General features: G+C 44.1%; 1 protein-coding gene across 5 annotated transcripts; it reads right to left on the minus strand.

The window, feature by feature from the left end:
* Positions 1 to 27,381, minus strand: SIRPB1 (signal regulatory protein beta 1). 5 transcript variants are annotated; one of them, XM_009436676.5, is made up of 6 exons: positions 27,157 to 27,381; positions 16,947 to 17,303; positions 10,332 to 10,649; positions 9,417 to 9,749; positions 4,772 to 4,886; positions 1 to 4,138 (listed from the first exon to the last, which is right to left on the minus strand). In XM_009436676.5, exons 1-5 carry the CDS (start codon positions 27,227 to 27,229, stop codon positions 4,774 to 4,776), a joined length of 1,194 nt encoding a protein of 397 aa, XP_009434951.3. In that variant the 5' UTR covers positions 27,230 to 27,381; the 3' UTR covers positions 1 to 4,138; positions 4,772 to 4,773. The 5 variants fall into 5 exon arrangements, 4 of the variants coding, with proteins under 4 accessions (XP_009434951.3, XP_514464.4, XP_054530392.1 ...); XM_514464.8 differs by lacking the exon at positions 27,157 to 27,381 and having other exon boundaries at positions 1 to 4,111; positions 16,947 to 17,343; XR_010154369.1 differs by lacking the exons at positions 1 to 4,138; positions 27,157 to 27,381 and adding an exon at positions 4,973 to 5,106 and having other exon boundaries at positions 4,802 to 4,886; positions 16,947 to 17,343.

Genomic DNA, 27,381 nt, shown 5'->3' on the forward strand with positions numbered 1-27,381 from the left:
TTAATCAAAGTTCATAGTTTATTTAGATCTTTTCTTTTTACCTAATGTCCTTTTTCTCTTCCAGCATCCCACCCAGGATACCTGTTACATTTACTTGTCATATCTCCTCAAGCTTCTTTTGGCTATGACAGTTTTTTAGACTTTCCTTGATTTTGATGACCTTGACAGTTTTGAGGAGTTCTGGGCCCGATATTGCAGGATGCCTCCTTATTGATATTTGTCTGATGTTTTCCTCATGATTAGATTGGGGTTGTGAGTTTTGGGGGGAAGGTAATAGAGGAAAAGCGTCATCTTCATCACATCATATTAAAGGTACATATTAGTGACATGATTTATGATTCTTGATGTTGATTTATAACTGTTGAGGAACTCTTGATCACCTGGCTGAAGCTGTATTTGTCAGATTTTTCCACTGTAAAGTTATTTTTTCTCCTTTTTTCCATGCTGTACTCTTGGCAAAGAAGTCGCAGTGCACAGCCCACACTTCAGGAGTGGAAGTTATGTTCCACCTCCTTTAGGGTGGAGTGTATAAATAAATTATCTGGGACTCTTCTGCACTGGAGATTCTTCTCTTCTTTCCCATTAATTTATTCAATCATTTATTTATATCAGTATGGACTCAGATATTTATTTTATACTTTGGACTATAACTCATTACTACTTTACTTATTTTTTTGCTGAAAGTGTTCCAGCTTTGGCCTTTGGGAGCTCTTTCAGTTGGTTCCTGTGCCTCTTTGATGTACTCCAGTCACTGTGGGTTTTGGTTTTGGGGTTGACTTTTTTTTCTTTTTAGCACTTTCTCACTTTCTAGAGGATGTTGAATTTTTGATGGAATGTTTTAAACAGAAAGAAGAGAGAGTAGTCTTTAAAGAAAGAGCTTGAGAATACAGCACACAGGCCAAGTGATCAAATGAAGAGAAGTTTTCTTTTGAAATCCAACACCTAGTAGAAACCAATGACCTCAATGATGTATTCACTCATTTAAAAAAATTGACAGCCTATTACATGGCAGACACAGTTCTGGCAACTGAGGATACAGATAATCCTCCCCCACCCCCAACCCGCCACGATAGAACTGACATTCTATTTGCGTAAGATAAATAAATACAGGCAGTTCTCACTTTGGTGATGACATGCATGCATTTCACTTACCATAGTTTAGTTAAGTAACATCAGTCCCACAACACAAGTCTCAAAATTTAGGTGCCATAGTAAATTTAATGTAATTTGCATAGAGTACAAACTTCTGGGCTAGCTCTTCAGTCCACAAATCACCATGGAAATAAAAGCTCATCATGATCAGTAACCAGTCATGTTGTGTCTTTCAAAGTCTGTTGGTGATTGGTCCCTATGGCTCTCCTACTCAAACAGCAAAGCCTATAGTTGGGTTGCCTCCTTGCCTCCCAGTGATGAGCCCATATGACATTTTACAGAAATGAATAATTGAAAGAGGAATTTTGCAACCAAGATGAAAGTGCAGTGAAGAAATGAGAAGTGAAAATGCTGCAAGTGAGGTTCAAATTGAATGTGAGTGGAATTCTAGAAGTACAAATAGTTGACTGTGGCAATGTAGACCCTGATGCAGGAACTTCAGATAGGCAGCCAGAGGGAGGTAGTAAACGCAAACTGCCACAAATGGGAGAGGAGTGGTAATAAAAGGGCTGAAGATGTCCCAAAGGTTGAAATGCCAGCAAAAAACTTCACATGAAAGGATCTTCTGGAGTGATTTCACAATATTGAAAATTCAAGGGATAAGATGTTGGAAGCTAGTCCAAACTTAGAAAGATGGCAAAACACCAAGGTATAATAGAAATGATGCTTGCTGGCTAGGCATGGTGGCTCATGCCTGTAATCCCAGCACTTTGGGAGGTCAAGGCAGGTGGATCACCTGAGGTCAGGAGTTCAAGACTAGTCTGATCAACATGGAGAAACCCCATCTCTACTAAAAATACAAAATTAGCTGGGTGTGGTGGTGCATGCCTGTAATCCCAGCTACTCAGGAGGCTGAGGCAGGAGAATCACTTGAACTCTGGAGGCGGGGGTTGCAGTGAGCCAAGATCACGACATTGCACTCCAGCCTGGGCAATAAGAGTGAAACTCCATCTCAAAAAAAATAAAAATAAAATAAACAAATGAAAAGAAACGATGCTTGCTCCATGTATTAGCCCATTCTCACACTGCTATAAAGAACTACCAGAGACTGGATAATTTATGAAGAAAAGAGGTTTAATGGACTCACAGTTCCACAGGCTTAACAGGAAGCATGGCTGGGAGGCCTCAGGAAACTTACAACCATGGTGGAAGGAGAAAAGGAAGCAGGCACCTTCTTCACATGGTGGCAGGAGAGAGAGAGAGAGAGAGAGCGAAGGGGGACTTGCCACACACTTTCAAAAAACCAGATCTCGTGAGAACTCACTGAGATCTTATGAGAACTCACTATCACAAGAACAGCAAGGGGGAAGTCCGCCCCCATGATTCAGTCACCTCCTACCAGGCCCATCCCACAACACATGCAGATTACAATTTAAGATGAGATTTGGATGGAGACACAGAGCCAAACTATATCACTCCATATTAGAAATATACAAAAAAAGGCAAGCACTCTTCCAACTACTCTGGATACATTTTTACAAAGAAACAGCACTTGAACTCTCAATGTTTCTAATGCTTTGAATTGTAGTGCACAAATAAATATTTATTTCATTATATTTTCATTGTCCTCTACATTTGTAACTGAGAGTGTGAGAGTTTCTAATATTTTGACAAAAAATGGTAAAGGTCACAGAATGATCATTGTTTTTCTGATTGAATATGGAGACTGCTTTCCTGGGTTTCAGGTTGCACAGTCATTTTTGCAATCTTGCACTGCCATGAAAAGTGAGGGCTGCCTGTATTCAGCATAATACTCATCAAAATAAGGGCTAAAGAAAAATTAATTAGGATAAGAGAAATTAGAATGCTGGGATAGAGAAAATAAATAATATTTTATACAAGGTAGTTTATAGAAGGTGCCTTTAATGAAGTGACATTGAGCAGAGACTTGAAGGAGGGAGAGCGGGAGCCATGCAGCTGTGTTGGGGAAGAAGCAGAGAAGTGATATGATTTGACTTTTCCAAAGAATCACTGTGGCTGAAAAATGAAAGCCAGAGGAGTGGTCCCCAAAGAGATGATGCTGGCTGGGCCAGGGAGGGGTGGTGGAGGTGAGAGGTGTGGAGAATAGGGATTTAACTCTGAGGTTTCCAGCAGCAGGCTTGGACTGGGCCCTGAAAAACAATTGTTAAATTTCAGGAATCTTGCAATCTGGTTGTTTAACTGTTGGCAGTGTGAAATTGGTCAGGTTGGGAGTTATTACACTGGAGAAATTGGCAAGCACTGCAAAACAGCTTTTGGTTTTTCCCTTTCAGAAAGTCCATTGTTAAACATTTACCATCTCACGTAAGTGGACACATGCATTTTGGAGGCAGAATTGAATATGAGTTGTAAAGGGCAGTCATCGAGGGCTCCTCAATGTTGGGCTGTGGCAGCATTTCTACCACAAGCAGCAGTACTGGGAAGGCTGCAGGATACTAGAAGAAATACTGTCCCCATCACAGAGAGAGAAGGGAGAGCTTCTTTCTTTTTGGGTTTGAGGGATAGGATGCTTGGACAAAGAGGAAAGAGAATCATTTTTTTCTTAAAATTGGTATAGGGGTTCATGTGTATTCAGGAGGCAATAGAGAACCTCAACAAGGCTGGGGGAGTTGGGGTAGGCAGGAATCCAGAAGACAGGATAACTCTTGAGAGCCTGGAGAGAGTCTGTGGTTTATGGCCAGTCCCAAGGCAACGGATGGGAGAAGTCCTGGTGTGTTCAGATTTGGAGTGTTTCTCACCTTCTAGGGAGGTGCCGTGAGTCAGTGCCCAGAGCCCAATCCCATGGCCCCTGCTCAGGACCGTGAATAGAGACACTGCTTTGGGGCATCATGGTCTTGTGAAGGTGGAACAGGAGCGTGTGGGCGGGCAGATGACCTGGGAGAGGAGGCGTTTGGAGCTGAGTGTGGGGAAGGTTCTCGCCAGCTCCTTCTCTCAGGCTGAGCTTCTCAAGAAAGGAAAAAGGCAGCAGAAACTGAGGGTCCTACGTGGCAGGGAAGGAAGGAAGGAGCTGTGGGAAAACACATCCACATTCATTCATCTGCTCATCATTTAAGAAATGTTTCCTGAGAGCCTGATATGTCCCTAGTGCTCGTCTCCTCTTGGGATGCCTGTTATGGGTGGACAGGCAGGCCTGAGATAGGACTCTGCCAGCTCAGCCCTCCTCCCAAGTCCTGATGCTCCCTCCTCCCTCCCTTCCACTCAGGCACACAGAGAGTCAGAGCAAGAGCAGCCCTCAGAGCAACCCATCTGGGGCTTCTCAACATTACTCTACAGTGGGGATTCCTTTAGCCCCATGGAGTCCCAGCAGTGGCCTCCAAGGGACCACCCACTCAGTTGGCCCTCACTTAGACCCCTCTGTCCACTTTTTCCATGGGACTCCTAGGCCACTGGGGACAGCTTTGAACCCCCTTGAAGCATACCACCTCCTGTAATACCCTTGACCATCCCAACTCCTGCACACTCCCTGGGGGTTGGGAGCCCCATACAGGGTTCCCTGAGACTCCTGAGTATACTGAGGGAGCCCTGTCACCTTCTGTAAACTCCACTGACCCTGAAGCTGCATGGCATGTGAGCTGGGCCCTCCTGCTGGCCTTGCCTTTCTGGAGGAGCCCTTGGTCAGTCCTCCCTCTCCTAAACTTACAGTCAGGCCTTCTGTTTCCAGCAGATGTAGACGGCAGAGACACCAACCACCAGTAGCAGCTTGGGGCCCAGGAGGAGAGCTACGAGGAGTGGAGCAGTAGGAGCCAGCACTGGTTCTGGAAATCAGGGAAGAGGAGGAGCCATGAGAGGGGCCACCTGGGAGCTCATCCCAGGGGCCTCCACTTACCCCATCTGAGGCTACCTGGGCCCATCAATCCTCTGAAGCTTTTGAACTTGCATCCTGTTCTGGCTTCCCTGACTCCAGCCGAAAGCAAAGGCCAGGGAAAGTGGCTCCTCATTCTCACTCACCCTGTCCCAGGCTGCCAGTTTATCCTCCTGGAGGGAAAAGGTGGAGAGAGTGTGTGCTCAGGTATTCATATATGTGGCAACTGGGTTCCTCACTTGATCCTCACACGCCCATGGGGCAGGGATTATTATTCCATTCTGATGGGGAAACTGAGGCCAGAGAGTTTAGGGAGTGTCAGGAGATTAGTAGGATCCAAACCTAGGGAAGCCCATCATTATGTCCCCAAGGGTGACTCCTGAGTCCAAGACAAGTCCAACACTCCAGGATCAAGAGAATGATTAGTAAAGGGTGGGCAGGTGGTGTGAGGATGGATTCAGAGTGAGAGAGTTGCATGCTGCCCTTCTTAGCCCCAGGGGCAGGGAGAGGACCCCATATTCTCATGATCTCAGGGAGCCCTCCAGGGACAAGACCCAATTAAACCTGCTGGCTGGAAAATTCCCTGGTGAGTCAGGGAATGTGCCTCGGGCTTGGAAGGGCCTCAGACATCATCTCTCCTACCTCAACCCCAGTGCAGATGTCATCTGAAATCTTTCTGTTGGACACAGAGAGTCAGATCTACGGAAGCTCATGTTGGGACTGTTTGCATTTTTTAAATAAGGGGTTTTGGATGTTAAAAGTAACAAAGGTATTAAAAAATTTTTTTTAAAAAATAAAATGGTGCTGGTGGGTCCTTAAGGAAGGAATGGAAACCTCAGCATCTATAGCCGCTGGAGTGTTGCAGGCCGGCAGTTCTCAGATGGGTGGCTCTCTGGGGCTTTCTCTTCTTTGAGGAGAGCTGCACTGCCCAAGTTTATTCCTTCTAAGGGGCAGCCCACATGAGAGATAGACTGCATTGGGAATATGAAGGGCCAGCCCCTCCCCTCAATTTGAAAAAAATCTACAGGACCCTCCGGCCTTTTGCCTCTCTGCAAGAGCAGCTGCATCTTTGTACTGCCTGCACTGTGGCTCAGCACCTCCCTCCTCCTACACTCCTGCCTCCTCATTCCTGAGGCATGTTGACCCTGACAGCACTCTAGGATGCCTCCTGCATTGCTTTATGCATCCTCAGGTGGCCTCCCAGAGAAACTGTCCTTGGGAAGTGGTCTGGAAAGAAGACTCTAAAATATAAGTTGGGAATCTGATTACTCATCAGCTAGCAATGAGGACCCCAGGGCTGGTGGTGAGTGGAGCTGGAGAAGCCGTGACTTGCTGTTGTGTTGCGATTGATAACACTTTCACTGGCAGTAAACTGGGATAGTGTAACCCCAGGAAGGAAATGCCTTGCCATCAGCCTTTTGAAAACAGATTGGGAAATGGTCGTTATAAGAACTAAGGTGTTAGCTGTTGCTGGGCATGAACTCTTGGGAGGAAGGCAATGAGAAACTAAGAGTGATTGATCATGAGTTAAAGTTCAGCTGGAAGCCAGAGGACTTCTTGGCAGCACTACAGATTCTTATTTCTTGGAGCCACAGGGCAGAAGGAATAGAGAATTGGGTCCTGGGCATCATAGAAGAGTAGCAGAATCACCATGGAGCATGAATCTCAGTTTCAATGGCTGCTATGCTGGGATAGGGCCCTGATGGGGAAGTTGTGGGACCCTGAAATGTGGAAGGAGACATTTGGGTCAAACCACTCAAAGATTGTCAGTTGACTTCAGAGTTACTGGGGACAATTGCAGTGGCATCGCTACTTGTCGCTATAAATATCCTCCCCAAGCCAAAAGAAGAAACAGAAAAGGAAAAGTAAATTCTACACAATCCAGGCCCTAAATATTGCTTGAAGAGAGAATGCCAAACTGCAAAATGGCTGAGTCAAAAGGGAACACTCACCTAACCCTAGGGCACAGTCTCTCACTAGGCTCCCATGCCACTGATGCAGCACCTCACAGAAGGCATCCTGCAGTTTGCCTGCCAGCCTAGACAACCTAAAATGCATTTCCAGACTTAGCATATGAGCCAGGATGCCATGTCAGACACACTGAAAGAACCCAAAAATGGCAGCCCTCTCTCAGCCCCAGTGGGTGGTTGGAAGTCTAAGAAAAGACTCAACCTTGTCCAGATGGTACAGACTCATCTCATCCTGTGCCTCCTTGAGAAGTACAACTATGAACCCAAGAAATATCATGAGGAGCAGGCATAGGAGAACTTCCAAGGTGGAAAAGCAAGGTAAGAACCTGAGGACTGAGGAACAGCCCAGCAGCCAAACAGCAGGGACTCTATGCCCAAATACCAGCCCCCAGCCACAGAAAGTGATGAAGGGAGGACATAGAAAAGAGGAGATCTCAAGTGAATAAATATAAATCCCGCACTTTAAGAAACTACAAAAAGTAGGGCAAAGTAAACCCAAAGAAAGCAGGAGATAGGAATTAATTTAAAAAAAAAAGAGAGAAGAGAGCAGATAATTAATGAAACTGAAAACACAAAAACAATACAAAAACCCATTGAAACAAAGAGTCGATCTTTTGAAAACACCAATAAAATGGGAAAAAACTCTAGCATGACTGATGAAAAAGAAAAGAGAAATGACACATTTTTAGTATCAGGATGAAACGTGGGATACCATTGCAGACCCTGCAGACACCAAAAGGGTTATGAGAGGATATTATGAACAACTCTACACACATAAATATGACAACTTAGATGAAATGGACCAGAAGTTATGCAAAACACAACTTACCAGGGCTCACTCAATAGGAAACGAAAAATGTGAATAACCCTAAACTATTAACGACATTGAATCTATGATTATAAAATATCCAAAAATATCCCTGAGGCCCAGATCTTTCAAAGGAAAAAACAAGCATTTAAAGATAAATTAAAACCAAATTTAACACACAGGAAAACGGTTCTAAAAAATTTGGTAAAATGTGAATGTATGCTCCATTTTAGATGATATGAGGAAATTATTTTAATAACTTTATGAAATTTAGTGATTTGAACACTTAAAATTTAAGTGGACAATGACACTGGTTTTGTGAAAAATGTCCTTGATCACATGATCCCTCAATGTGCAACTGCAGGTGCGTGCGTGAGCAAGTTTTCAGTGGACGTGACTATGCACCTTCCACACATCTCTGATGATTGGGGACATTGTTTGTCTTCTATGTCGTGTCTTTCCTCTTCTAGCAGGCAGGGACATGAACAAATCCGTGACTCAGCACTGACCCAGGAGATGACGCAAACATCATAGGGTGTTTTGGAAGGAACCTGAGTCCTTATTCTTATTTCCTGGAGCCTCAGGGCAGAAAGAATAGAAGATTGGGCCCCGGCCATCATTAGAAGAGTAGCAGAATCACAAAGTAGGTTGAATGTCAGCTTTAATGGCTTCTATGCTGGGGTTGGGCCCTGATGGGGAAGTTGTGGGACCCTGAGATGTGGGAGGATGTACCGGGGTCACAGCACTGAAAGATTGTCTTTCGACTGGAGTAGAGGGGCCCCTCCTGGTATTATAAGAGAGGGAAATAAGACATATTTTGGTTATAGAGAGGGGGAACACTGGCCAAATTTGGGTCCTTGGGACAAAGCGCAGCAGAAAGGGAAAGTTTCTCTAATTAGCACAAATCCCCATTATAGCCTGGTAGTGAGCCTGTCCTCAGGGACTAGATTTACCTTCATTACTTTGGACCAATAACCTGGTCTAATGACAAGAAGTCTTCAACAACATCCCTCATTACTTCCTAAGTCCTGGTTTCCCCTTTGGTAAAACTCCAATTTCACTGGGTGTTTGAAGCAGGAAAGGAGATCAGAGATGAACAGAAATTTGCATATAGTAAATGTGCAGAGTGGTTGTGATTATTGTTGGTCAAATATCACCATCAGAACACAAAAGAAGCCTGTGCTGTGACCAGGTCACCTGGGGGTCTGTCCAGGCTTAAACTTCGCTTGTCTTTCTGAAATTTATAGAGCAGATGCTGGAGACTGGTGGCTGAGGTCACAGATGTGGATGGAAAAGTTTAGGATAGAATAGGGACAAGGTAGAGGTTAGAAAGTGTAAAAGGCAAGGTGGTGTGCTGGCGAGAAATGCAGAAGAAGGCGAGACACAGGACTTCATAAACAAACGGATCGCCTCCCTCTCTCTTTTTTCCTTTAATGTATATTTATGTCAAAATATCTATCAAGTTGTGCATCAAAGTCTTGATGCACAGTTTCTCCTGGTAGATGGGGCTTAAGGGTGTCTGCAAATGGCCAATTGTTACCTTGAACCTTCTAAGTAGTGGTGACCCATGGAGTGTAGGATTTTAATGTAGACATTGAAATTCTACTTTATATTTATAGACTTCTAGCTTATTTTATGACAAGCATGAATATTGCTTTTAACATTAAAGAAAAAGACAAAATTTAAAAATGGGAAGTAACCGCACCATGGGTGATATCTGAGCCGTGCTCCTTCTGGTGCGCTGAGATCTCCAGGGCATAGCTTTTGCTGACCGCTTGCTGCCCATCATGCTCCACCTGACAGGTGAGTACCACATCGTCCCTGTGGGCACAGGTGTTCACCAGGAGCCAGCTCATCCAGTTGTAGGTGCCATCCTTGTTCTCTATGAGGGTCGAAGCTGTTTCTGTCCGGGACACATTTCCATTCTCCAACCAGGTCAGCTGTAGTCCCCGGGGGTAGAAATTGCTCACCTGGCAGGTGACGTTTGCCTGGTTCTCTGCCCTCATGGGCTGTTGAGTAACCTCCAAGGTGGGTGGAACTGAAACAGCACAGGGCAGAAGCTCTGATCTTGTGGCACAGACAGATCACAGGGAGGGCTAAATAATGCAGCTCCCACCAACACAGTGAGGGCATCACCAGGACAGTGCGAGGTAGGCAGCAGGTGCTCAGACATTGAGGGCACTCGTTGCATATGAGTGCAATTACTAAGCACAGTGCCTGGCGCACAGTAGGTGCCCAAGGACTGTTAGCTCCTACTAGGCTAAGAATGAATGATACCTACAAGCACAACCCCTGGCATGCAGTTGGAATGTCATAACTGTAGCAAAATCAGTGAAATCACCAAGCACATAGTGATTTGGCTCCTAGTAGTTGCTCACTAATTGTAGTTGCTCTTGGTGAAATAAATGAAACTCTCTAGCCCAGAGCTTGGCACATGGTTGCTGGTCCCCTGACAGCTGCCATTAAAATGATAGTAAGTGACCGGCTCACCTAGGTGCGTGGGAGGTGGACAACACAGTTAGGAATTAGATTCCAGGCCTTTCAAGCTCTGGAGCCTGGGGAGAGGGGAGTGGGCTTGGCAGCCAGGTGTGGGCTTGGGCTGGGTGTGAGGGTCCTCTACCTCGGATGGCCTCAGACAAGTTGGCAGTCCCACGAAGAGGGTCCCCCTGCAAGGTGATGTGGGCCATCTCGCAGATGACTTGAGAGTGAACGTCCCCACGGGTCAGCACCACCTTGGCTGTGCTGTGGATGCTGTAGGACACACTGTCTCCTGCGGGGTCCACGTTGGTCTGGAAGTCTGAGAGCTGATTCCCATTTTTGAACCATTTCAGGGTGATGTCTCTGGGAGAGAAGCCATGGGACTCGCAGGTGAAGCTCACTGTGTGCTCAGGTGTGGCCCTCGCCGCGGGGCCCAATACCACGGGGGCAGAGGGTTTGGCTACAAAAGGACCATCGATAATCAGGAGACATGACTGAGATGACCATCACTGATGATAAGCGTTTGACATGGTAAGAACCTTCTGAGACGTTAGTTTTTAATCTTTCTAATAATGTCGTGAAGGCAGTGTCCTTATTCTCGTTTTACAGATCAGGACACAACAGCTCTTAGAGGTGAGAACCAGGCCATGGTCAGACAGTGAGTAGGGGCAGGGCCCAGAGGGAAGTCCGGGCCTGAGTTCAAAGTCCTCTCCACACAGGGTGACTTCCACCAATCTGGGCATAGGAACAAAATTACTGATTGGTCTCCCTCCATGTTATTAACTGGTCCTAGCTGGCTTCCCCCGGAGAGCTCACTAACCTCACAGAGGGCATTTACAGAAGCCAATACAGGGATCAATGGCAAAGTGGCACCACCGTGAGAGCTGCAACCAGGCTGCTCAGCCCAGGAGAGGGGTGGGCTGACACCCCCAGCTCCTCATCCGCAAAATAGGAGGACGGAGGACGGCGTTTCTGCTTCCTGGGATGTCGCCAGGATTCAATGGGGCGATGGAAGCAGTTTTGCTCTGGATCAAACACAGAAGATGCTTCCCCCAAAAAACACAGATCTATCTTTAACCCAGACTTTACAGATACACAGAGGTCTCTCTTTAGGTATTATAAAAATATGAAACATTCCGTATTTTTCTTTTCACAAATATTTCGTTCTGTCAAATAAAAGGCATTAATTAAGGATAAAGCTTTAACGTAGAGCCGAGAGTTTGTAAGAGCATTGGAATCACACCTGCTAAAGGTCAAGCCACAGGATGTTGCAGTAGATAGACCTGGATAACAACTGAAGCCAGGGTCTGTGGGATTTTGATCTCTTTCACCTGGAGTACTTTAATTAACTAACCAATGAGAACGGGTTTGCAGTTGAGGATTTTCAACCAGCTAATGAACTGTTTCCAAAAACAACCTTTGGTGAAAATCCCCTATAAAAAACCTGTCCTGTATTGCCATATGGGACATTATTCAGGGTTTTGCTGACTCAGTGTACCCAAATTGCACCTCTTTATCTTTCAAATAAACGCTATTTCCTTTGGCTTCACTAACAATCATTTTGCTGTTGTTGTTAGTTGGTCTAATCTGCTGGAAGTCCTAAATTTGAAAAGAGGAAATTTTTTGGAATCTGAATCTTCAGTTAGGTGAGGTTTGGGTCAAAAACAAGGATCACTGAGTACTAAGAAAGCCAAAGGTGGTTAGCTTTTTCATCGTTAATTAATTACAAGAGACAAAGACCCAGGCCACACCAACAGACAGAAACCTATTCTGGGCCTTGAAAGCAAACACATTGGAGAATCAGAACAACGAGTGCAGTTTCTCCCTGTAGATGAATTTTAAGGGTGTCTGCAAATTGCTAATTGTTACTTTGAACCTTCTGCCGTCCTCTTAGAAAGCACATATTATATGTTTGCCTTTGCCAATATTAACTTGCTCCCTGATATGCGTGAAATAATGTGAGAGCACAGTAAGGAGGGTGTCACTTGAAGATGTCAAGTCTTTGAGACACCAGCAGCATGGGTGTCCCTAGAGGGCTGAGAGGCTGTCTTCAGTTCCGATTTATTGAGGGCTTCTTGGCAGCCTGATGCTGGCTGCTCTCTCTGTACCTCTCAGCACTTTAATCCTCCCTCTATTTCTTAGAGGGGGTCCTCATATGAGCCCTTATGTAGGGAAAGGCTCTGAGAGGATCCTTGGTGGCCAAGGGCCAAAAGTAGATAGAAACCCCACCCTGGGAAGATGAGTGAGGGTAAGTGCAAGGGCATAGCCTGGCATGTAGTAGGTGCTTAATAAATAGCCCCTGTGACTGTAATCATGAGGTTTGGTCATTACTGCTTCTGGAGCTGCATAGCTATTCTTTAGGCAACAGAACAAAGAGGCACACAAACACCAAGGAAAGGCTCAAACCCTACTCACCGCAGCTGCCAGAAAAAACCCAAATGATAAAAGGAGCAGCAACCACCATGTTTGGCGAACTGGCTTTCAAGTAAGATCACAGGGGAAGCTGGAAGCATTTTGGAAGAAGGAGGGAAAAGATACCTCAGTGACATCTGGGAGTGCTGAGGGAGGGAGGCTTCTGGAGCTGAGGAGTGAGGATTTGCTGGGACTCCAGCATGTGTTTAGATACAAATGTTTTCAAGACAGAAGGTTCCCCAGCCCTGAGGCTGCATCTGAGCCAGGCTTTGTCCCAATCTCCTATCTTGGGCCCTGAGGCCAGTAGCATGGGAGGGGTCCTGTTCAGGCTTCTGGGGCCTCCCAGAATGTTTCCAGAATGCCTGTTTTGAAGCACCCATGACCCAAAAAGCTGTGCTCAAAGCCCCAAAACCTGGGGCACCGCTTTTGCTAGGGGGCTGTGTATGAGAATCTTCTGGAGCCATTAAGAACTTTAGATGCCCAGGCCCAAATTAGATGCAATTAAATTGGCATTTTTAAGGGGGGATCCTGGGTCCAGCTTTGCAAACTTTTTTTTTTTGATAGTTTTCCCAATGATTCCAATGAGCAGCCAAGGTTGAAAGCCACTGGACCCCAACCCAAACCCCATTTATACGTGGGGCCTACAGAAGCCCTGACCTGTCTGAGGTCACACAGCTTCACCCTAACACAGCTCACATATATTGAGCATTTACTGTGTGCTTGTTGATGCCCTAAGCATTTTACACAATTTCACTCCTTCAGACTCTGCCCAGTCCAGTGTTACCATCAAAGGGTGAGGACATCGAGGCCTATAGTGGCAAAGCGCCTTGTCCCAGGTCTCAGAGCCAGGAAGTGGCAGAGCCGGGAAGAGGCCCAGGCAGCTGGGATACTGCCTGTGTTCTCCTAACGACAGTTCTGCAGAAGCTCAGTAATAACCTGAACAACACCACCATTAGGGGCTCTGTGCACATCCTCTCCAATCCTCACAGAACCCAGAATAGGCCATGATAATCAGCATCTCACCGATGGGGAAACTGAGGACTCAAAGGAAGGCAAGACTGGCCCAAGATCACACAATCTTGAGATAACACCTGACAATGGGGGTGCCTGCATTGTGCTAGGTGATTTACAGAGAGAATGTTAACCTTACCACTTTCCTAAAGGAGTCCGTGATTGTCTCCATTCTACAGATGAGGAAACTGAGGCTGAGCAAAATGAAGGCACTGTCTTCTCATCGTCTATGTGTCCTAGTGGGCATTTCCTGTGTCCCACCAAGCACTTATGTCCATTAACAGAGCAAGTGTTCTAACTTCTTGAGCTCCAACACTGACTGCCACCTCAATTGTCCCTTTGAGATTCTAGACTTCATGCAATGTTAGGGAGAAGCCTCCCTCCTGGGTGCCCAGGCCTGGTTATCCTGCAGCCATAAGCAAAAGACTGTGGGCTCCTGACAGCCGGAGGGGAGAAGCTCAACTCTTGCTCACATGGGCCCCAAACACTCTCTAGGAAATGCCTCATCTCCTCATCCTTAGTCCTCAGCACCATGAGCGGGCAGACACGTGCTCTGCTGGGCTGCAGGAGGCTCGACTCTGCTCAGTGGATGCTGCCGAGTGAAGGAGAAACAGCACAATACGGGGGGAGAGTCCTAAATGCCTCATGTGTGCTGAGACCTGTCCTTTAGGAACCGGCTTGGCATATCATGAGACACGTGCAGGGCCTTTCTGATGGGAGTGTGAAGACAGGCCCTGCTACCCCTACAGGGTTCTTGTTTTGTTTTTAGTGCTTTTTGCTGTAGAATTGAACAATGCAAGAGTTTAGAAAGAGAAGGTTGGAGCATTTCTCCACTCTTGAAAAACCACAGTTGAGTGTCACAAAGACAAAGGCTGTGAGTCAGGCTGCGGGGTTCCAGCCTTGTCTCCCTGACCTGCTCCCAAGTCAGGTCTCCTCTCTGAGCTTCAGTGTCCTCATCTTTAAAGGAGGTAGCAAATGGCTTCTCCCTCATAGCACTGGTTATAAGGAGACTCTGGCACAGCTGCTGCTCTCTGGCCCCCTTCCCCACCTCCCTCCTTTCTCATCTAGCTCATCATTTAGGCCGAGAGCATGGCAAAGAGGAGTGAGCACTTCACTAGGAGTTAGCAGATCTGAGTCACACCTGAGCCACCACTGGCTGTGACTGCCTGGGCTGGGGAGGCACCACCTGGACATTTCAGTGTCTTTGCCAATATTATCTGCACAATCAGGATAAAGCCACCTTCCTTGTCTAAGTTCAAGGGTTGTGGGGAGCTGATTTCAGTCATTACTGAGCAATGTACATTTTCATGTACATACATGTACATGAAAGCATCATGTTTTAGGCTTTACATATATACATTTTTTAAAAAAGCTGTTAGTAAAGCTATGTGTCTTCTGGAGGTTCTGTTTTTTTGCCTTTCCAAATTCCAGAGGCTGCCCACATTCCTTTCTCACAGTTACATCTTCCCATCACTCTAACCTCTTGCTTATATCCTCACAAGTCCTTCTCTGAGAATTAATCTCCTTCCTCTGTCTTGTAAGGACCTTTCTTACGTATTGTGTCCACCCTGATGCTAGAGCCAGATGTTAAAACCACTGTCTTAAAAATGTTTGAAGTGGGGCCAGGCACGGTGGCTCACGCCTGTAATCCCAGCAGTTTGGGAGGCTGAGGCGGGTGGATCACCTGAGTTTGGGAGTTCGAGACCAGCCTGAACAACATGGAGAAACCCTGTCTCTACAAAATACAAAATTAGCCAGGCATGGGAGCTCAAGTCTGTAATCTCTGATTGCTACATCATCTAGAAGGGAAATTAGGCAATATTCTCAAATATGAAAACACACTATCCTCTGACCTAGAAACGCCACTTCCAGTGGGAATCTCCCACCTGAGTAGGGTGACACATGTACAAGGTCATCCACTGCATGATTGTTGTAGTAGCTCAATGTTGGGGATAACTTACATATCCATCAACAGAAGACTGTAAAATAAATTTTGGTATTTCCATAAATTGGAGTATTTTTCAGCTGTAAAAAAACTGGAGCAGTTCTCTATGTCCTGATGTGGAATCTCGATATGAAATGACAGGACTTACGTTTGGGAGAAGTTTTCCAATCACCAATGAGCTTTAGTATCTGAATGTGAGGTGCATTCTTAACATTTGGGAAACTGATGAAAAGAGAAATGCTGGCTCTCTGACACCTGGCTCTGTTTGAGGAGCTTTTATTTAGCACTTATGATGCACCAGGCTCTTCTATGGAGACAGTGTCTAATACTGGGGAGGGAAGGAGACTGCCACGATTCAGATATGGACTCTGGCTCCAATTCTGTCACTAACTGGCCCTGTGACCGTGGACAAGGCCCCTGTCATGTCCTGGCTTCAGTCTCCCATCAGTAAAGGGGGTTGGGCTGGATGGTCTGAAGGTCCTTCCTGTGCTGACATTCCAGAATTCAGCAGTTAAGACGAGGCTTTTGGGGCTCTGGCAGGAAACCCCAAATAAGCATTGTTGCTACCTTATATGGGGAACCCCTAAGTCACCCATTTGTGGGACCTCTTTCCTGAGGTGAGGGACATTCTGAGATGATGCAGCTCTGCTCAGAGCCCATGGTAACTGTGTGACTCAGTCCCCAAATCACAGAAGGGTTTCCCAAATAGACCCACAGCAAATGCCAAACGTATTGGCATCTCCTCCCACCAGGCCATCAGATTCAACAGTGAATGTGCCTCCCAGAAATCTTCCCCGTGGGGTGTTTCTGAAGATTAAATTAAAAAAAAAAAACAACCACGATTTACCCCCTCCATGCCCTGGAAGGATTTCTCCTCATTAGAAGGGAAGAGAATGTAAGCTTGGTGGGGGAGCGCTTTAGGCTGTTTCATTCACTGCCGTTTGTGCAGCATCCAGGGCAGAGCCTGGCACACAGTGGGGTCTCAGTGAGTGCCTGTTGCATAAAGAAGGGACTTGGCCACCCTGAGGGGGAAGCGTTCTCTGGAGGCAGAAGGCAAGGTCCAGTGCTGTGCCTGGACAAGTCACTCAAATTGTCAGTTCCCTCATCTGTGGAACCAAAGGGCTGGGTCAGCTTTGGAAACACAAGAGCTGTAGAGCCGCAGGCTGGGGATGCCTTCTGTCCCATCATTTACAAGCCGTGGAGCCTCGAGCGACTGCCATGACATCTCCAAGCCTCAACTCATGTGATCTGGAGAAAGGGTGACATCAGTTCATGAAAGGGTGGCTGCTCAGCCACCACCACACCTGGCTGTTGCTCCAAGAATGGATAATGTAATTATTGAGTTATTGTCACACACCAGGGGACGAAGGAGGCCCACGCTGTACTCACCACGCACAGACAGCTCAGTGCCTGCTCCAGACTTAAACTCCACGTCGTCGGGGCTCCCTTTCCGGAACTTCACACAGTAGTAGGTGCCGGCATCTGCTGGGGTGATGTTACTGATGCGGATGGAAAGGTCCATGTTGTTTCTCTTTGTGAGGTCTGAAACAGTTGTTACCCGGGGGAAGTGGCCTTCTTTTTGATTGTAGATTAATTCGCGGCTTGGTCCAGCTCCTCTGAACCACTGGGTGGGCCCCACAGGGATCAAGGAGGTCACAGTGCAGTGCAGAGTGGCTGTCTCTCCAGCTGCAACCAACACGGACTTCTCAGGCTGAATCACCTGTAGCTCGTCCTCACCTGCCACTCCTGGAAAGGAGCACAAAGCAGTCATTTTTTCATCCTTACCTGATTCTCTGTGTTTCCTCAAGTGTTTATCAATGGCTTTCATTGACTGGGGGCATATTAGGAGCAGGCCTTGAGCTCAGCCCACTACATGTATTATCTCATTTAACCCTCACAACTGGCCTGTGACGTAAGACTGTAATATAAGCGAGAACACTGAGGCACAGAGAGGTTCAATTTCCTTTTCCTTACTTTCTTCTGTTCTTTCTGTTTGCTTTCTTTTCTTTTCTTTTTTGAGACGGGGTCTTGCTCTGTCTGCTGCCCAGGCTGGAGTACAGTGGTGCAATCACAGCTCACTGTAGCCTCAATCTTCCAGGCTCAAGAGATCCTTTCTCCTTGGCCTGCCAAGTAGCTGGGACCACAGGTGCATTCCACCATACCTGGCCAATTTTTGTATTTTTTCTAGAGACACAGTTTCACCATGTTGCCCAGGGTGGTCTCTAACTCGGGCTCAAGCAAACCGTCTGCCTTGGCCTTTCAAACTGCTGGGATTATAGGTGTCAGCCACCGCGCCTGGCCAAGAGGTTCAATTTCAATGTAGAGCTTTGGGTTGAGGACCTGAGTAGAACTATTGAGCCCTCCTCGGAAGTGCCATGTTTTGCCAATTATGGCCTCCACTCTGTGGTACATGGAGTGTGGCACTTTTTGTATCACTGGATTGGGTGGGGCCCTGTGACTTCTTCAGACCATTGAGTTTTGAGCAGAATGATGGGTATAATTTGTGGGCTGTGCATTTAACTGCAAGAGCCTCTATGGATCAATTACTCCCTTCCGGAGACCACGAGGCTCTGATAGGGCCTGCTCCATCGCCTGGATGCGTGAATGACCGTTGCATGCAGAACTGCCAATCCACACTGAATATGTAGCTTCCAGTAGAAATATAACCTTGTTTTAAGCCCCTGGTAATTTTTCACCCATAGCATAATCACATTACCTAAGTTTCCTAATGCTGATGTGACAAATTACCAAAACTTAGTGTGTTAAAAGAAATGTAACATTTTATAGTTCTGGAGGTTAGAAGTCCAAAATAGTGTTACTGGGGTACAATGAAGAAGAAATGATGAAAGTCAAATACACAAAGATAGAGAATAAAACAGTGGTGACTAGGGGTGAACTTGGGGGAGTTGATGGGGAGGTCAAAAGACACAAAATTGTGATAAGTCTGAGGAAGAAGTCCAGAGAATGAATGTGCAATCTGAGGATTTTAGTTAATAATGTTGTATTGAATTCAGTATTTTTGCTTAAGAAGCACATTTTAGGTGCTGTTGATATACAACACATGCAGCATAACTATGGGAGATGATGGATGTGTCCATTTGCTTAACTTTAATAACCATTTCACTACGTATATGTACATGTATACATATATGAAAGCACCATGTTTTACACCTTCCATGTCTACATTTTTTAAGGCGCTTTCAGCAGAGCTGTGTGTCTTCTGGAGGCTCTGTTTTTTGCCTTTCCAAATTCTAGAGGTTTCTCACATCCCTTTCTCACAGTTACATCTTCCCACCACTCTAACCTCTTGCATCTTCACATGCAAACATCCTGGAATACAAGGATGTTTCAATGTCCTTCTCCAAGAATTAATCTTCCTCCTTCTTATAAGCACCCTTGTGATGTATTAGCTCCACCCTGATACTAGACCCAGATATTAAAATCACTGTCTTAAGAATGCTGAGAGGTAAAGGAAACAATGGACCAAGAACTAAAGGAATATAAATGTCTTACCAAAATGAGAACGTAAAGAAAGAGAAATTATAGGAAGAAATCAAACAGAAACTTAGGAATTGAAAGTATAATAACTAAAATTTCACTAGAGGGGTCCCCCAATGGGTATAAGCAGGTGGAAGAATAATCAGAAAACTGGAAGATGGAATATTTGAAATTATTGAGACTGAGGTGTGGGTGGAAAATAGAATAAAGTATAGAGCACAGAATCTAAGGGAATTGTGAGACATTATCAAATGTATCAACATACACCTTACTAGAGTTCCAGGGGGAAAAAAGAGAGAGAAAGGAATAGAAGATTATATGAAAACAGAGTGGACAAAAATCTTCACAAACTTGTTAAAATACAGGAATCTACAAATTGAAGACACAGAAGAAATGCAAGTTGAACCCACAAATAAACTCAGAGACCCACACTAAGACACATTATAATCCAAATGTTGACACCTAAAGTCCAGGTGAGACTCCTTAAAGCAGCAAGACAGAAGCGATTTCTTCCATACAAGAGACCCTCAATAAGATTTTCAGCTCAGCTCTTATGCAACGCACCGAAGGCCAGAAGATAGGGGGATGGTAAGTTCAAAATGTTGAAAGAGGAAAAACATGTCAATCATGAATTCTATACCTGGCAAAGTGTCCTTCAAATACAAGGGAGAAATTATGATATTCTCAGATAAACAAAAGCTAACAGAATTCATGACCATTAAACCTTGCCTACAAGAAATGCTAAAGGGAGTGCTTCAGGTGGAAATGAAAGGATGCTACATGGCAACTCAAAGTTGTATGAAGAAATAAAGATATCCAGTTATGTGTACATTTTTAAAAAATCATGCTTCAATATCCCACAAACAAGCTGTGAGCACCCTGCCCAGGTGACCAGGTAACCAGTATTTTAAAGCTGGTCCCTGCCACAATTCCTCTTCTTGTCCTCCCCTACTGTGACCTAGTGACATTGAAACATTCTAGTAAAAGTGTTTTTGCTTGTGTCCTCCACCTTGACTCCCAGTAAAGGCACTTGCCCAGGGATCCCATCTCTCTTGCCTACCCATCTGCTTGATTGAGCCTGCTTCTTGGGAGCTCCTTCCACATGGCTTCCTGCATGGCCTGCCCTACTTCCTTCTCTAGGAACTGTGAGTATGCCTCTTCATACGAACTTTTCATGGCCATGTTAGAGTGATCCTCTAAGATTCAACCAGCAGGAGTCACTCTAACATTTTCTATAGTAATGGCAATGAGGATGGGATCATTCTAAACTCGGGTGGAAAGTTCCTAGGGAATGCCTTTGACTCATGACTTACTGATTTGCTACTCTGATTGACTCCACAATTTGAGAAGCCTTTTTACCCTGATGACTTTCTTGTGCTATGCTATGTACAGCTTTGTGTTGCCTTTTGGAGTGCTGCCATGGCTCTCCATCCTGAAGCGAGGATCCTGTTCCAATATCAATAATGACATCCACCTTTCTTCAAGAGCACAAGATGATATAACATTGGTAGCACCTCTTCAAAGAAGATTCATGTGATATGCATATTAATGTCAATAATCCAGCATCTGTAAGTTTTTTTTGGGATGCCTGTGGCAACATATTCTTCATTTACAAATTTTACTTACAAATTAAAATCAACAGACACTCCTGTTAGTGTCATTACATGAATTAAACAAAAATATCTCTTCTCTGTAAAGACTTTGGCTGTGTCTTTCATGCCTCTTGGAGTCTCTAGACCACTCATGATGGCTATATATTTCCTCAGGGCCTTGATGCAAAAATAATGCTCTTTGTGGCCTATGCTATACTCCATTAAAACAACTGACTGGTTACCCACTAGAATCTCTTGATTTGGATTCCAGATTTGAAGATAATACTCTCCTGTTTCAATCATTAACCATAAATTGCCCCACAGGCCAGGCTCTGCTCATCTGAAATGACACCCATCGGAATTTAAATTTCCACTGCAACACAAAATTAAAATTGCTGCCAGGTACAGCTGCACACCTTTCTGTTGACAGTTGGCATTATTAGTACTTGGTTTGTTGATGCAACAATCCTCAACCAAATACTAGCAAACTGAATTGAACAGCATATTAGAAGAATTATACAACACGAGCAAGTGATATTTATTTCTGGAATACAAGGATGTTTCCATGCACAAATGACAAACAATGTAATATATCATATTTATAGAAGAAAGACAAGAAACACATGATTAGCTCATTTGATGCAGAAGACCATTTGACAAATTTGGAGATCTTTTTATGATAAAAACCATCAATAAAAGGAATATATGAAAACTTCTATAAAATAATAAAAGTCATAAACACACACTTGATTTTCACTTATCGCTGTCTAATATACTATTTTATTTGCCTATTTATCATGTGTATTGATTACTGTCATTCTCCCCAGTGGAGGTAAGCAACAAAAGGGCAACTACTTTTTGTCTTTTATTCAACAATGTTCTTTGTTAGGTCCTGGCACATAGCAGGTATTCATCAAATATGTGTATAATGTGTGAATTGCTCAGCGGAACACTTTCTCAGGAGACTAAATATTGTATTTTAAGTGAATTGCTTTCATGAAATTTGCCAGAAAATGTGTTTCCCATGTGAACTGGTGAAAAAAAATCGACTCGTATACATGCAGAAATCAGAAGAGTCAAGGAGAAGAAAACCACAAATCCTCTTCTCCCCACCACATCACCTCCCTGCCCTCATGAGCAGCACCTGCGGAAATTTCATGGAATAAGATCAAGGGCAAAAGTGTTTGAGAAGAGTAATGGTGAAACCTGTGATCTCTAGAGTCAAAGTGCCTGAGTTCAAATCGTAGCTCTACCAGTTACCAATGAGTAACCTAGGAGCAGTTTGTGCTTCTGTTTCCTTATTTGTGAGGGAGGGTGAACTTGGATATAATGGTTACCTGATGTCAGAAATGTAAGTGATTTCCCACAGTATCTGGCACACGGTGGGTATTCAAAAATTGTAAAGTGATTACTTGGCAGATTTCCTGAGGATTGGAGGCTTCAATGGACATTAGATGATGATATGGTTATGGATATGGATATGAATATAACTATAGATATAGATAATATAGGCAGGGTTCTCTGTTACTTTTATCTCCTTCTTTCTTCCTCACCCCTACCATTAATGGAAGAGAGAACTCAAAGAGAGGAATGCGCAAAAGTTCTGTTTTGAGGAAAAGTGCATTTTACTAAGAAGTCTGCTTACCTGTTGCTTTGCTTAACAGATTGGGGGATTTTCAGTGGTAAATGACTGAGGTAGAAAGGAGGGAGAATGACTGGGCAACAGAGAAAATCAAACATCTCTTTAATGTGTTTTTCCTGTAGACTAAAAAATGAGTTGAAGACTGTAGTAAGGGAAGTCTTACTACTACTACTACTACTACTACTACTACTACTACTACTACTACTACTACTACTGCTGCTGTGTGTTTCCACATGGTCAAGTAAGATTTATCCCAGGAATTCAAGGATGGTACAACATTCATAAATCTCTAAATGTGGTACAGTATTTCAACAGAATGAGGGACAAAAACCATATGACCTTACAACACAGGCAAAGAAAGCGTTTGACAATATTTAACATTTTTTAATGATAAAAGCTCTCAAGAAATTAGATACCAAATAAATGTTCCTCAACACAATAAGGGCCATACAGGACATATCCATAGCTAACATCATACCCAGTGGTGAAAAGTTGTCACCTTTTACTCTAAGATCAGGAACAAGACAAAGATGCCCACTCTCAAGTTTTCTATTCAACGTATAGTATCAGAAGTTCTATCCAGAATAATTGCACAAAAGAAGCAAATAAAAGGCATTCAAATCACAAAGGAAGAAGATAAATTTTCCCTGTTTGCATGACACTATCTTATATGGAGAAAATCTTAAAAATCTCTAAAAACTTTTAGAATCAACAAACAAATAGGCCACAGATATAAGATATAAAATTAATTGGTAAAAATCAGTAGTTTCATACACTTATAGCAAATTAGTGGGAAAAGAAATCAGTAAAACAATTTTATTTACAATTGCTACCAAAAAAGGTAAAGCAGCTAGGAATAAACTTAATCAAGGAGCTGAAATACCTACACACTGAAAACTATAAAACTTGGATGAAAAAAATAGAAAACAAATAACGGAAAGATACCTATGTTTGTGGATTGGAGAATTACTATTGTAAAATGTACATACTACCCAAAGAGATCTACAGATTCAATTCAATATCAGTAAAATTTCAATGAAATTCCACAGAAATGGACAAAACTATCCTTAAGTTCATATTAGCCATAGAAAACTATGAATAGCTAAGGCAAGCTTTAGCAAAAAGAACAAAACTGGAGGCATCACACTGCTTGATTTAAAAATCTTCTACAGTGCCATAGTAATCAAAACAGTATGGCACTGGCACAAAAAGAGACACATAGACCAATGGATCAGACCAGAGAGCCCAGCAATAAACTCACACATTTGCACTCAATTGACCTTTGACAAAAGGGTCAGGAAGACACAATGGGGAAATGTCAGTCTCTTGAAAAAGGGGTGTTGGGAAACCTGAATATCCATGTGTAGAGAAATGAAATTAGACCTCTGTCTCATACCACATACAAAAATCAACTCCAAATGTATTAAAGACTTAAATGTAAGATCTGAAACTGTAAAAGTACTAGAAGAAAAGTTCCATGACATTGGTCTGGGCAATGAATTTTTGGATATGAGCCCCAAAGCACAGGCAACAAAAGCAGAAATAAATAAATGGCACTACAACAAACTAAAAAGTTTCTACACAGCCAAGGAAACAATCAACAGAGTGAAGAGACAGCCTACAAAATGGGAGAAGATATTTTCAAACCATACATCTGATGAAGAGTTAATATGCAAAATATATAAGGAAGTCAAACAACTCAATCATAAGAAAACAACCCAAGTAAAATATGAGCCAAATAGCCATTTCTCAAAAGAAGACATCAAAATGGCCAGTCAACATATAAATAATATCCAACCTCACCATTCTTAAGATAAATGCAAATTAAAACCACAGTGAGCTATCATCTCACGCTTGTTAGAATAACTATTATCAAAAAGATGATAATGACTATTATCAAAAAGTTTTTGGAGAGTATGTGGAGAATAGGAAACCCTGTTCCCACACAGTTGGTGGGAATGTAAATTAGGCCATCCATTAGTGAAAACAGTATGGAGTGTCCTCAAAATTCAAAAATAGAATTATCATATGATCCAGCAATCTCACTACTGAGCGTATATCCAAAGGAAATGACATCAGCATGTCACAGAGATATCTGCACCCCCATGTCCATTGCAGCATTATTTACAATAGCCAAGATATGGAATCAACCTAGGTGTGTATCAACAGATAAATGGATAAAGAAAATGTGGTGTATACATACACAATGGAATTCTAATCAGTTGTACAAAAGAAGGAAATCCTGTCATTTGCAACAATATGAATTAACCGGGATGGTATTATGCTAAGCGAAACAAGCCAGGCACAGAAAGACAAACACCGCATGATCTCTCTCATATGTGGAATCTAAAAAAGTTGAACTCAAAGAACTAGAGTAGAATGGTGGTTACCAGGGCTAGACAAGGGGTGCAGTTTGGTAAGTATTAGTCAAAGGACACAGAATTTTTGTTTAGATGGGAGAAATTAGCTCCAGATGTCTATTGTACAATATGGAGTCTATAGTTAATAAGATGATTTATATCCTTCAAAATTGCGAAGTGCATAGATTTTAGGAGTTCTCACCATACAAAATTGTCAGTATGTAAGATTATGCATATGTTAATTAGCTGAAGTTAGTCATTCAGAAATGTACACATATGTCATAATATGTTGTACATGAGAAGTATACTGTTCTCAAATTAAAAATATTTTCTTAAACTTTAATTGAAATTAAAGTTGGAGAAACTGATAAAAAATGAAATCTCGTGTGTGCGTGTACACACTTACACTCACTTATATGCACACATGCAGGGATCTCTAATCCCCAGGTTGTGGTTGGGTATAGGTCCGTGGCCTGTTATGAACTGGGCCACACAGCCGGAGGTGAGCAGCCAGTGAGTGAGCATTATCGCCTGAGTTCTGCCTCCTGTCAGATCAGCGGCAGCATTATATTCTCATAGGAGGGCCAACCCTATTGTGAACTGTGCATGCGAGGGATCTAGGTTGTGTGCTCCTTATGAGAATCTAACTAATGCCTGATGATCTGAGGTGGAACAGTTTCATCCTGAAACCAACCTCCCCACCCACCCACTCTGGGTCCTTGGAAAAATTATCTTCCATGAAACCAGTCCCAGGTGCCAAAAAGATTGGGGACCACTGCACACGTGTGTGAGCGTGTGTGTGTACACATTCACAAATATATATAAAACTGTGACCTATAATATTTGTCACATAGAAATCATCCAACAGATTAACAAAACTTTTGGAATACAAACATATACCAGGGTTTTAACTCTGTTGCTGACTGGTGTAATGGGTGATGATTAATCCTGTGTCTGCTTTCCTGCATTTTCTAGTATTTCTGCAGGTAGCATAAGAAGGCTAAAAGTAGGAACTCTGAAGCTGGTCGACCTGGACTTGAATCCCATCTGCTCCACTGATTGAGGTAGGGAACGATAGACAAGTTCCTCTCTCAGCCTGCCTCCCCATTTGCAAATAGCGAATATGAGTTGTAGCTTTCACACAGGGATGTTGTGAGGATTAGTGGAGTTAAAACACACAAAATGCTAAGAACAGTTTCTGCGTTACAGGAAGATCTCAATTGCTGAACTATTACTGCTGTCATTTGAATACAGTGTATGGTAAGAAAAATGATTTGGAAAGTGAAATTTCTGCCCTCTAGGACTTGTGAGGTGGCATCACAGCAGGGCCCAGTGGGGAGCTGAGAGGCTGCTGTGCCCAGCGCTGTGACCCTGGTGTCAGCTCCATGGCCTGAGTAAGGAGTGAGGACAGGAAGCCTATCTGGGAGCTGGGAGCAAAGACTTTCCAACCTGCCCCTCCTGAGGAAGGGAAAATAAATTCTCCATGGCAAAGTCAAGAGAACCAAGGGAGATTATGGTACCTGTTATGGGCTGAATGTGTCCCCTAAAATGCATGTGTTGAAGCTCCAACCCTAGCAACACAGAATGTGACTGTATTTGGAGACAGAGTTTTTAAGAAGCAGTTCAGTTAAATGAGTTCATTGGGGTGGGCCTTAATCCAATACGATTGATGGTCTCATAAGAAGAGGAGATGAGGACACAGACACACACACAGAGGGAAGACCATGGGTTGAGACACAGGGTGGAGATTGTCTTCTACAAGCCAAGGATAAAGACCTCAGTAGAAATTAACCCTGCTGACACTTTGATCTTGGACTTCAGCTTCCATAACTGCAAGGAAGTAAATATCTAGTTTCAGCCACCCAGTCTGTGGTTCTTTACTATGGAAGCCCTAGGAAAGGAATATAGGCCCCAATAAGCAGCAAATGCAGAACTTGTTAAAGAGGAAGAGGTGACCAAAAAAATGGGTGTTAAGACTCAAGTCACAGGGGAGGGAGGATCATGGGGGAACACAGGACAAAATAAGGAGCACCCTTAGGGAGGACGGTGGCTGAACATCCCTGGGAAACACTGCACCCCTGTCCAACTCAAGCAGGCACCATTTCAGACTTCACTTCCTCTGGGTATTGAATACAGAAGGCTGGGCCTGGAGCCACACAGCCCTCTCAGGCTGTCTCTGAGCTCACTCTGTCCTTGGGTAGGTTGTTTGGCCCCAGAGTCTCAAGACTGGTAAGGATTTAAATAGTGATTGTTCTGTGTTAGTCAAATGAAATAGATCAAAATGTAAGTAATTGTGGTGGTGAGTCAATCATCCTGTGACTTGATGCCTCTGGTAGCCAGCTGCTGATCCACAGAGAAAGTGCTCAGCTCCATGATGTCCTGCTCTTAGGCCCCATCTCTGGCCTTCCTTGGCAGCACTTGTGGTTGTCTGGAATCCCCAAAGGTCCAGGGACAGGATATAGCCCTGCCAGCGGAGAGAAAGGGTTCTAGCCCAAGGCAATGCTTACCTGTGAGTCCCAGCAATAGAGTCAGCAGCAGGAAAGGACAAGGAGGGTGGGGCCAGGAGGCTGGGACAGGCATCCTGGAGACCTCAGGAGCCTGCTCTGTTCAAACGTCTGTGGTGGGGAGATGTCAGGCTCTGCTCTGAGGAGAGAAGACAAGCCCTGCCTCCCTCAGTTCAAGAGGAAGTGGCTATGATGGATTGCGACAGCAACTTGCTTCTAGATTGTAAC

The sequence above is a fragment of the Pan troglodytes genome, chromosome 21 (assembly GCF_028858775.2).
Source record: "Pan troglodytes isolate AG18354 chromosome 21, NHGRI_mPanTro3-v2.0_pri, whole genome shotgun sequence".
In the NCBI taxonomy this organism is placed as follows: domain Eukaryota; kingdom Metazoa; phylum Chordata; class Mammalia; order Primates; family Hominidae; genus Pan; species Pan troglodytes.

Bases quoted from the DNA above. Each gene is read 5' to 3' on its own strand.
- SIRPB1 (XM_009436676.5), bottom strand. From the start codon at position 27,229: ATGCCTGTCCCAGCCTCCTGGCCCCACCCTCCTTGTCCTTTCCTGCTG. The intron at 10,650-16,946 runs GTGAGTACAGCG...GTCCTTTTGTAG, and splicing joins CACTGAGCTGTCTGTGCGTG to CCAAACCCTCTGCCCCCGTG. The intron at 4,887-9,416 runs GTGCGGTTACTT...CCTGATTTCCAG, and splicing joins CGGCTCAGATATCACCCATG to AACCAGTGCTGGCTCCTACT.